The 12,019-nt window shown below is 44.1% G+C and overlaps 1 protein-coding gene across 1 annotated transcript in view; it reads left to right on the top strand.

The window, feature by feature from the left end:
- dtnbb (dystrobrevin, beta b) overlaps positions 1 to 12,019 on the top strand; it is a 70,803-nt gene that overhangs the window by 23,862 nt on the left and 34,922 nt on the right. The window contains exon 10 of the mRNA XM_067366746.1: positions 4,912 to 5,036. Coding sequence (XP_067222847.1) covers positions 4,912 to 5,036 — 125 coding nt within the window. The remainder of the gene's footprint in view (positions 1 to 4,911; positions 5,037 to 12,019) is intronic.

Genomic DNA, 12,019 nt, shown 5'->3' with positions numbered 1-12,019 from the left:
CACGGCGGTCCGCTGCTGCCTCCACCCAGCCGCCCGTGGCTCAGCCTCAGCCCGCTCGTCGCCGAGGGCGCCCGCCTGCGTCTTCCTCCGCCCCTGCTAAATTGGCAAAGCAGCAGCCTACACCAGCCAAACAGCAGGGTGCCGGTCGCAGACGTGGTGCCCAGCCCGTCTCTGCCAACCAGGTGGCAAGCGGTCGGGGAAAACTCGGCCCGGAGACGGGCGACCTGGAGCGGAAGGTTCCTGCCCTTTGGGAGAGTATTCCATCTGCTCTCCCACCCCCGGAGGAGGGCCGGGGGGATTTTGTGGCGGCTGTCCATCTACCGCCGCTGGCTCTCCGGAGTCCAGCGGTACCCACTTTGCCACAAAAAGAGCAGTTTCCTCAAACTCCAGGTCACAGGAGGGCGCGTTCGCCAGTGTGCCAGGCCCCGCCTCGCCACTCGCAACCCCCTCCCATTCCGCCAGTAGGCGGCAGTGTGATGGCGCAGACCGCGTCCCGTGCGCCGTCTCCCATTCGCACGGCTGCCTCGCAGAGTCCGACCTCACTCCGGGCCGCTTCCATGCCGTCCGAGTCGGGTCCCTCTCTGCCTTGCTGCCCCACCCCCGGTGCGTCTGTGGTGCCTTTGGTCCCGCTGGCTCGGAGTCTGGAGGCGTGGATCACGCTTCCCAGCCCGTCCCGTCTATCAGGCAAAAGCGCTGTCAGACTCGGCTATGCGATTCAGTTCGCCCGGCGTCCCCCGGTTTTCAGGGGTGTCCACTTCACTCAGGTGTCGTTGGACAGTGCACCTGTTCTCCGGGCGGAGATTGCTGTCCTGCTGGCGAAGGATGCAATCGAGCCGGTCCCTCCAGCCGATATGAAGTCGGGGTTCTACAGCCCCTACTTCATTGTACCGAAAAAGGGCGGTGGGCTACGGCCAATCCTGGATCTGCGCATCCTGAACCGGTACCTTCATAAGATGCCGTTCAAGATGCTCACGCAGAAGCGCATTTTCGAATGCGTCCGTCCCCGGGATTGGTTTGCAGCAATAGACCTGAAGGACGCGTACTTTCATGTCTCGATTCTGCCTCGACACAGACCCTTCCTCCGGTTTGCGTTCGAGGGTCGGGCATATCAGTACAAAGTCCTACCCTTCGGGCTGGCCCTGTCACCCCGCGTCTTTACGAAGGTTGCGGAGGCGGCCATTGTTCCCCTCAAGGAACAGGGCGTTCGTATTCTCAACTATCTCGACGACTGGCTGATCCTGGCCAGCTCGCGAGAGCAGTTGTGCGAACACAGGGACATGGTTTTAGCTCACCTCAGCCGGTTGGGTCTTCGGGTCAACTGGGATAAGAGCAAACTCGCCCCCGGGCAGAGGATCTCTTATCTCGGTCTCAAGCTAGACTCGGTTGCACGGACTGCGCGTCTCACCGAGGCGCGTGTCCAGTCGGTGTTGAACTGCCTGAGTTCGCTCAAGCGCAGGACAGCGGCTCCACTGAAAGATTTTCAGAGGCTCCTGGGGCATATGGCATCTGCAGCCGCGGTCACGCCGCTCGGATTGCTTCATATGAGACCGCTTCAACACTGGCTCCGCGGCCGGGTCCCGAGATGGGCGTGGCAGTGCGGCACGCTCCGTGTCCCCGTGACACCGAGCTGCCGTCGCACCCTTGTCCGGTGGTCGGACCCTTCGTTCCTGCGGGCCGGAGTACCCCTCGAACAAGTGTCCAGGCATGCTGTGGTCTCCACAGATGCCTCTGCCACGGGATGGGGGGCCACGTACAACGGGCATGCAGTGGCAGGTCTTTGGACGGGGCCTCAGCTGCATTGGCATATCAATTGCCTCGAGTTGCTAGCGGTACGTCTTGCTTTGGCCCGCTTCAAGAAGCTGTTGTCAGGCAAGCACGTTCTAGTCCGTTCAGACAGCACTGCGGCCGTTGCGTACATCAACCGTCAGGGTGGTCTACGCTCCCGTCGCATGTCGCGACTCGCCCGCCATCTCTTGTTGTGGAGTCAGAAGTATCTGAGGTCCCTTCGGGCCACTCATGTCCCAGGTGTGCTCAACCGTGCAGCCGACGAGCTGTCACGGCAGCCTCCACTTGCGGGCGAGGGGCGGCTCCACCCCCAGGCGGTTCAGCTGATTTGGCAGCATTTCGGCGAGGCTCAGGTAGACCGGTTTGCCTCCCCAGAAACTGCCCACTGCCAGTGGTTTTATTCCCTGACCGGCGGCACGCTCGGCACGAATGCCCTGGCACACAGCTGGCCCCCGGGTCTGCGCAAATATGCGTTTCCCCCAGTGAGCCTTCTCGCACAACTCCTGTGCAAGGTCAGGGAGGACGGGGAGCAGGTTCTGTTAGTGGCTCCGTACTGGCCCACTCGGACCTGGTTCTCAGACCTCATCCTCCTCGCGACAGCCCCTCCCTGGCCGATTCCTCTGAGGAAGGACCTCCTGACTCAGAGACGGGGCACCCTGTGGCACCCGCGTCCCGATCTATGGAACCTCCACGTGTGGTCCCTGGACGGGATGCGGAGGTTCTGAGTGATCTCCCCGCAAGCGGTTGTAGACACCTTCACTTCCGCTAGAGCTCCTTCCACTAGGAATCTCTATCCGTTGAAGTGGAACCTGTTCGTCGAATGGTGCGCCTCTCGCCGAGAGGACCCCGATCATGTTCGGTCGGATCTGTGCTTTCCTTTCTGCAAGATGGGTTGGAGCGAAGGCTGTCTCCCTCCACCCTCTAGGTGCATGTTGCCGCTATTGCCGCACATCACCATGCAGTTGTGGGTAAGTCCCTGGGGAAACACGATCTGATAATGCATGCATTTTCGGTCGACGAAACGTGCCTAGAATTCGGGCTCCGGTACTTCTCACGTCATCCTGAGACCCCGGCCTGGATACGTGCCCAAGGTTCCTACCACTCCCTTCAGAGATCAGGTAGTGAACCTGCAAGCGCTGCTCTCGGAGGAGGCAGACCCAGCCCTAGCTTTGCTCTGTCCCGTCCGCGCTCTGCACGTTTACGTGGACAGAACGCGAAGCTTCAGGACCTCAGATCAGCTCTTCATCTGTTACGGAGGCCAGCAGAAGGGAAAGGCTGTCTCCAAGCAGAGGATGGCCCACTGGATAGTGGATGCCATCGCCTTGGCGTACGAATCCCAGGGCGTGCCTTGCCCACTCGGGTTGAGAGCCCACTCCACCAGAGGGGTGGCCTCTTCCTGGGCGCTGGCTCATGGCGCCTCGCTGACAGATATCTGTAGAGCTGCGGGCTGGGCGACACCTAACATGTTCGCTAGGTTTTATAGCCTACGTGTAGAGCCGGTATCCTCGCGTGTACTCGCATCCTCTAGTCGGTAGACGTGTTGTACCCGCTCTAAGTGTCGGCTTGCAATGCCATTCCCGCCACTGGCCGGATACGTGCATACTTTCACTCCAGTCGTGTTCCCCGCTGGCGAACCCTGTCGAGTTCCTCCGCCTCCCCCTTCGGCTCGGACATTGCGGAGTGTCTGATGCCAGGCCTACATCCGTCGCTGACGCTGTCTGTTGGCTGGGGCCCATATGTCGTGACCCCTCTACGTGAGCGGTCCCATATGTGTATTCTCCACGGTTTAAAACTCCCTACGGGCCGAGTCCGTGTCTTTCCCTTAGCAGAGCCAGCTCTGCTGTCACCTGTCAGATGAGTCTCCCCCTAACCAGGTGGAGCCATCCCAGGGACTCCATATGCGTACTGCCCCCCCGGGCCAGTCCATGTGTGTATTTCCCACGTAAACTCCTCCCCCATTGGGTAGGTAGTGGTCTCCGCAGCGTCCCTCACGGGTTCGCTTCCCCAGTGTGTCTAGTTTACTTAGTGGGTAGTGGTTAGACAGCAGTAGACTCTCTCGGTGTAAGCTCGCCCTTCACCGCCAGCCGGTGCTATGGGCGGCTGAGCTTGCGCTGGGCACTGGAAGGGGTTTCGTAACTGTGGCGCTTTAGTTGGGATCCCACTCCGTCGGTCACTACTGACGTACGTCGAACGTGACCGACTGAAAGGGAACGTCTCGGTTACGTATGTAACCCTCGTTCCCTGAAGGAGGGAACGGAGACGTACGTCCCGTCGCCACAGTTTCTGTACCCTCGCTGTAGCGCGGACACCAGTTGTCTCCTCAGCGAAAAACAGAGTGCGATTGCATCTGCTTCCTATTTATATACACCTGACGGGGGCGGTGCGCATTATGCAAATATCGCACGCCAATTCCATTGGCTTGTTTTAGTTTACACGAAGATGATAGGGCTCTCTAAGCGATATCCCAATTCGTCGGTCACTACTGACGTACGTCTCCGTTCCCTCCTTCAGGGAACGAGGGTTACATACGTAACCGAGACGTTACTGACAAAACGTACACATTTCTTTTAAAAAATGTTAGCGCCAAATGGTAGTGTATGCGTTCATAGCAAAATTGTTTGGCCATGAATCAGGGCTGGATGAGCAGCAAGTATTTAGTTTCCTGTTAAACATCATTCTTCTCTAATTCAGGATGTCGAAGGGGGTCATGTTCTTCAGCGAGTGAGTTATATATTGATTACATTTTTAATACTCAAGCGTTGTTCCAAAGCTCAGTCACACTGCTGGAAATTACAGCTTGGGAAACGATTCGCACTGCCTCCCAAATCCAATTATAACAGTCCCCCTCCACCCCCCTCATTCTTACCACCTCGACTAAGTTTTTTTTCTAACCACAGAACAAGGATTTTGCTCAATCAAAGAGAATTTTTCATTAACTTTAAATGAAATATATAAAATATATTATTCTACATTAAATTATGCAAAAAGCTCCAGCTTCACATGCGACTTATGTACAGATCAAAATTCATTAATTCCCCTTTTATGCCACCAAACTACATATAATTGAATTTTTTCCAGAGTATGTTTTGGTTATATTTAGTATTTTTTCCCCCGCTCGCTTTACAGAAGTCTCCAGCAAAGAAGCTCAGCCATGCCATCAGTAAATCTCTGGGCTGCATGCCGATCGGAGAGCCTCCTCATCCCGTGTTCCCAGAGGCAGCGGAAAGACCTCAGGACCTCGCACACACCACGTAAGTTCTCTGGAGTGCTTATCCAATCACATCTCACCTCTCAGCTCTGTACTACACGCACATCTCATATCATTCACTGCATTTCTGCGTGACTTTGACCCAATGACTCAAATCAGCTACAGTATACGTATGGCAAGTTGATCCAGACAGGTCTTTCGGTTTGTTGATGGCTTTGTATGAACATTTTTTGAAATGTATATATTGTAGGGGTGTTGAAATTAACCCTTTCTACGATGCATCAGACGTGGGTGATTCTGCATCGATGCAGCAATAGACCTTAAACGATTATATTACGATTATATATTATATCATCGCTTATGCGCTTCTTGCTCTAGCATAAACTGGTGGAGGGAGGCGAAACACAAAACCGAGTAATAAAAAATGCACCTACTATTTTAGTTCACTTCAGAATTAAAATTTTCTGATCATTTACTCACCCCCATGTCATCCAAGATGATTGTCTTTCTTTCTTCAGTCGAAAAGAAATTAAGGTTTTTGAGGAAAACATTCCAGGATTTTTCTGTATATAATGGACTTCAACAGGTTGAAGGTCCAAATGTCAGTTTCAGTGCAGCTTCAAAGAGCTCTACATGATCCCAGACGAGGAATAAGAGTCTTATCTAGAGAAACCATCTGTCATTTTCTTAAAAAATATATATATACTTTTTAACCACAAATGCTCATCTTGCACTGCTCTGCCATGTGCCACGCATTACGTAATCATGTTGGAAAGGCACGCGTGACAAAGGCGAAAGTACAGAGCAAAAGTGTTTACGAAGCGAACATGCAAAGAATAAGTCAAACGCCCTTACCAAAAAGGCAAAACAACAATGTCAGATGATTTTGAAGTTAGAGGAGAAAATGAAATGGATGCCCTACTGTGGTACTTCTGCCTATGTCGTAATGCGTGGCACATCACAGAACTAGTGCAAGATGAGCATTTGTGGTTAAAAAGTACATACATTTTTATTTATTTTAGAAAATGGCCGATCGTTTCTCTTGATAAGACTCTTATTCCTCGTCTGGGATCATGTAGAGCTCTTTGAAGCTGCACTGAAACTGACATTTGGACCTTCAACCCGTTGGTAACTGTTGAAGTCCACTTTATGGAGAAAAATCCTGGAATGTTTTCCTCAAAAACCTTAATTTCTTTTCGACTAAAGAAAGAAAGACAAACATCTAGGATGACATGGGGGTGAGTAAATTATCAGGAAATTTTAATTCTGAAGTGAACTAATGCTTTAAGTTTTGTTTGATGTTTGCTACATTCTTCTACATTCTTGGAGCAGATATAATAAAAGGCGAGTTCATATATCTGACTGTTTATTCATTGACGAAAATGTAGCCATGTGCAGTAATATTGAAAATTGAGGATGCAATGCATCATGATGCATCGTCGAATCGAATCGAATCTAATCATCAGACCGGTGACGATTCACACCACTGATATTTTGCAGTCAGGTCATAATAATTGTAATCACGTCCTCTTGTCTGAAATTTCACAGTATTTTTTTCTTCTATAGCGAAAGAGAATATTGATTTGCAGATCTGTCATGGGAAAGAAATGTAATTAGGAAATGCCACGAAGAAAGATATTGTGTGTAAAAATATATGGGTACAGTTTTCTCGTTTACTGAATTATAAATATCGGAGAGCTGAATCAATCCTGACAGACCTGGAACAGGCGCTGCTCTGGAAGTACTTTCATTAACTGACACGTGAACTTGGGGATTGATGAAGACCATAAAACTACAGAACATATGTGCCCTCCACTGGAGGGAAAGTGTAGCAGATTTACTGTGTTCATTTATTTTTCTGATGAAGAACCAGTGTTATTTGATTATGAACCACGGAAAGTATTATCAGCTCGGATAACAATCTCATAATTTTATATCATCATGCGTATAAGTGTTTGAACTGTGAGTGAGGAAAATGAACGGCAGTAAAGCAAAAATGTTTCAATATGAATGTAAGACTGTAGCCTGTGATCACTTTAGTCATAGTTTTTGTCTTTATGAAAATGTTGAATCAATATTTTTGTAATCATATTCATAAATTTTAGTTTCATAATGGCATATAATTTTAATGAAAATATCCAAAATAATCAAACTTTACCCAAACATTTTTTTAAAAACATATCTAAACATTAAATTGATCAAAAGGGACAATAACGGCATTTATAATTTTACAAAAAAATCAATTTCAAATAAAAGCCATTTTTCCACAAAAGTATTAAGCAGCACAGCTGTTTTCAACATTAATAATAATAATAATAATAATAATAAATGTTTCTTGAGTTGCAAATCAGCATATTAGAATGTTTTCTGAAGTATCATGTGACACCGAAGACTGGAGTATTCAGCTTGAACCCTCACATGAATAAATTACATTTTAAAATATGTTCAAATAGAAAAGTTATTTAAATTGCAATAATTTTTTTTTTACCAGATTTTATATGTTGCTAAAAATCATCATTTAATACATTTCATAAATGGACTAATTGTGCACTGGTGGTCAGCATTAAAATCTGACCTTGAGCTAGCATCAAAGCAGTCAAAACAAAGTGCATAGTACTGTTTATGATCTAAAAAATAAGATTTAAGGGTCGTTAGATCTCAGCCAGGCAGACGGTCTCCTGTGGGGAGTAAAATAATAGCTGAAGTGCACAGTCATGCTCCAGTGGCATTTCTGAGTTGGCAGAGAATAGCTGCACTAAAACTGATGGAGTTTTAAATTTAATGGAGGCTGCTGATGTACCTGAGCTGAGGCACATCCCCTCGAGGATCCCGCTCTGTATCTTTATAGAGATATACAAGCTTTTTAAATCAAATCTTTCTCTCAGACTTCCCCTTTGACCCTTTCTGTCTGTAGCAAAGCATGGTGGATGACTGCCAACAAGACAAGTGAAAATATTTTTTGAAATCCTTATTTTTGAGTCACCTTAATCAATACCAAAATTACTTTCTAAATGCACATAATATTCCTGGTCTTATTGAACAATTGATTTTTGCACATTATTTCAAATTTAAAAAAAAAAAGAAGTTTGTAATCCTTTAAATCTCATACTTTTCTGTAGATCTAAAATGACTTTACTTTTTTAAGGTACATTATTTGTGTAACTTTTTTTAATGTATATATATATATATTTTTTTTAATTTAAATAATTAGTCAATATGTCATCAGTCCTTCGTCTTTTTGTCTTACCCTGATTTACAATGGTAAGGCTATTATAAAATGTGTTTATATTTTACATCATAGCGGGAGTGCATCATCCATGCACTCTCATTTAAGAAAAGTAACCGTTAGATTGCAAAGTAAGAGTAAGTTTACACCTCACGAGGAATAACTGTTTAAATAAGACATCCTTTGGTGACGTATGCAGCCTTCAAATGCGACCTCCGAAAGACAGCCTCTGAAATGAGACGCAGCTATGGAGTCTTATGTCTTATGGTTGACATGGAGCATGATAAATAAAAGATGCATGATCTGTTGTGAAGGGCTGCTTCATTGTAGTTGTTGTAGCACTGTGCTGGAATTTATTTTCAAAGAAGGACCATGTCTATTAATGGCTATAGCTATAATAACATCTTCAGCTAGTCAACTTGAGATCTGTTCTAAACTGCTTATATTTCTAAAAGCATTAGTTCACTTCAGAATTAAAATTTCCTGATAATTTACTCACCCCCATGTCTTCCAAGATGTTTATGTCTTTCTTTCTTTAGTGGAAAAGAAATGAAGGTTTTTGAAGAAAACATTCCAGGATTTTTCTCCATATAGTGGACTTAACCAGTTACCAACAGGTTGAAGGTCCAAATGTCAGTTTCAGTGTAGCTTCAAAGAGCTCTACATGATCCCAGACGAGGAATAAGGGTCTTATCTAGAGAAACGATTGAACGATTGAAAAAAAAATTAAATGCTTTTTAACCACAAATGCTCATCTTGCACTGCTCTGTGATGTGCCACGCATTACGTAATCATGTTGGAAAGGTCACGCGTGACGTAGGTGGAAAATGACTGATTGTTTCACTAGATAAGACCCTTATTCCTCGTCTGGGATCATGTAGAGCTCTTTGAAGCTGCACTGAAACTGACATTTGGACCTTCAACCCTGTTAAAGTCCACTATATGGAGAAAAATCCTGGAATGTTTTCCTCAAAAACCTTAATTTCTTTTTAACTGGAGAAAGAAAGACATGAACATCTTGGATGACATTGGGGTGAGTAAATTATCAGGAAATTTTAATTCTGAAGTGAACTAATGCTTTAAGCCTAGAAGTTTTATGAACAGTAGGATAACCATATTCATCCGCACAGTCGCGCAGAGCCAAAACACCTCAAAATGCATGCAGTTTTTTTTTTTTTACCTGTTTAACTGTTTAATCATGAATCACTTGACTTACTTAGCAACCTTTCTCCTCCAGCTGCTAGTCACTATTCTGGTATATACTGTACTGAAATGCCCACTTTCATAATCCAATCCATTTCTGATTACAGTGTGTCTTTTTTTTCCTGATTCACTCATTTTAATTCAACTTTAAATGTAAAAATAGATTGTGAATAGCACATTATGTTGTCTGTAGAGTCAACTATAAATATTAAAATGTACTTCTGCTTATTTATCTTCAGCCATATTGACATACTTTATACTGACACCTAGTGGTTGGATGTAGAATCACGCAAAAAAAAAAAGGTTGTGGTTTGAGTTTTAGTTGCTTAGAGAGGTCAGATGTTTTTTTTTGTTTGTTTGTTTGTTTGTTTTTTAATTTACATTTTTTATTTAGCTTTAATGTTTTTAGTAAAAATGCTCTCTAAAGGGAATTAATAGATGCAACTTCTCAGAGAAAATTTTATAATGTTCAGCACAGAAAAACTCAATCTTAAAGCCTTTAAAGCAGATGTAGTGTAACATTTACTTAGACTGGGTAAACCCAGTCTGATCTGCCAGCTATTTGATTTCGCCCGGCAAAGTACGTCACCCGGATCGTTGATCTGATTGGTTGAAGGACTATCCAATTGCGTGAATAATGCTCGTTGATCACGCCTCTTGTGCAGTAGAAAATACATACAGACTCCACAGACCAATGTTCAATTTTAAATTGAGCTTGGTCTGGTGATAGCCAGACAAACATTTACTGGCTTCAAAGATAGTTTCCTTACGACAATTAAAGTCAGAATTCAAATTGTCTGATTTTATTGTGTCTATTATCTGCATAATCTGTAGGTCTCAATTTTGTGCGTTGACCTCGATGGTTTTGTTCAATAATGATATATTTAACCTATATATTTTCAATAATCTTTAAATTACCCAGTTCACATGCTGCTCGTGTTTAATCTGCACTTTTAAATCTTGGTTTATGTATACATGCATGCGGCTGATATCTAGTGCTTTTTATTCAGCATCTAACTTTTTAAAACATCTGCATTCTGTTGTTTTTCATAGAGAATAATCTTTTAAGTTCAAATATGTATTTTTATACACTCATGGGCAAAAAAAAAAAAAAAAAAAAGGCTAAACTCTAAGCTTTCAATAGTCTAAACCACAAATTATTGGTCAGGAAATTAGCAAAATTTAAGCAAACAATCAAAGAAAACAAAAGGAAAGGCTATTCCATGCTACGTTACTTTATCTACAGTATTTGTGCAATTCTTGCTAATTTCCAGACCAGTGATTTCTGATTTAAATGGTTATGACCATTAAAAGTCCACTAAATATTTTGACATTTTTGGCTTGGCCCAGGAGTGTATATGTTTCTTTAGATCTGTTTTATATTGTATTCTAAGCACAATTTTGCATGCAAGTCAATCACAAAATAATCTCATGTAATCCAACTGTTTAAATTTTGCCGTCTTATTACCACCTAGAATAGATTTATTCAGGCTTAATGATGAAATTGCCTTTGAACTCACTGTGACCGAAGGGCACATTTGCCAGCTCGTGTTCTGCTGCCAGCGTCGTCTATTTATAGTTCCCAAATGCAGATTGCTAAGCAATTAAAACTGCTCTTGAAATATCCCTTTGTACCACTCGAATAGCATCAGCTTCAAATAGTCCTCGTGTAAAAGACTTGTAGCAATTTATTTTCAAATAACGCTTCCTATTTCTGGATAAAGAGGGCAAGAGACTTTCGTAATGCTTTCTTCAATTGGCCGTGCGACAATTAGAGATATGAAAGAGTTGAATTAGAATAGATGAACATCAGAGCTTGATTACAATGCGGAGCACATTTTCACACATTTAAAGGCATGAAATAGCATTCACAACCCATTTAACTTCTGTAATGTGACATATTTCGGAATGAATCAGGAATTAAATTAGAAAATTATATAAGTGACAGGCTAAATCATTTCAGAACAAGTACATTTTGATAAAAGACTACAGAAAAATACATTATTCTCCCATTTAATGTGCACAGATTTATTCATTACAATAAGACCATAACATATACAAAAGTAAGAAAGAGGTTTTGACTTGCTGTTGACATTAAACATTCTTCTTCTGTCACATGTTGTCCTCCTAACTTATCTAAATGTGGTTTGAGGTGCCTGCGGGCCACTCCGACTCTTTAGCACTAAATCAATCTCAAGCCTCCAGCGTTTGCTGTTTACTATGACTCTGGAATGTTACAATCCCACTTTTATGGACTCGGACAGATATTATGGTCTGTTTCCCTCAGCTTAGAGATGAATGCATCCTTATATTAAGTATTGAAGGAAGTTGTTCTGTTGTGATTAATCTCATCTGTGTTGTCATGTTATGTTATTAGTTGTTCTTGGTAATGCACATATTACTAACCTAGATTCATTCGAAATACATGCCTCTCCTTACATTTTTGCAAAACTCTAATCCAAAAGCGTACCTATACATACAATTCACTGCAGTTTCCAGCTGAGATGAACATAGAGGCAGTAAAATGGCAACAATTTTTATTCCTTTTGGCACAAATTATGATTACTGGGGCAGATTTCTGTTGCACTTGTGTACGA

This window comes from Chanodichthys erythropterus, chromosome 18, assembly GCF_024489055.1.
Source record: "Chanodichthys erythropterus isolate Z2021 chromosome 18, ASM2448905v1, whole genome shotgun sequence".
In the NCBI taxonomy this organism is placed as follows: Eukaryota; Metazoa; Chordata; class Actinopteri; order Cypriniformes; family Xenocyprididae; genus Chanodichthys; species Chanodichthys erythropterus.
Note: the sequence above shows the minus strand (reverse complement) of the source record. Positions and strands in the feature narration are given on the sequence as shown.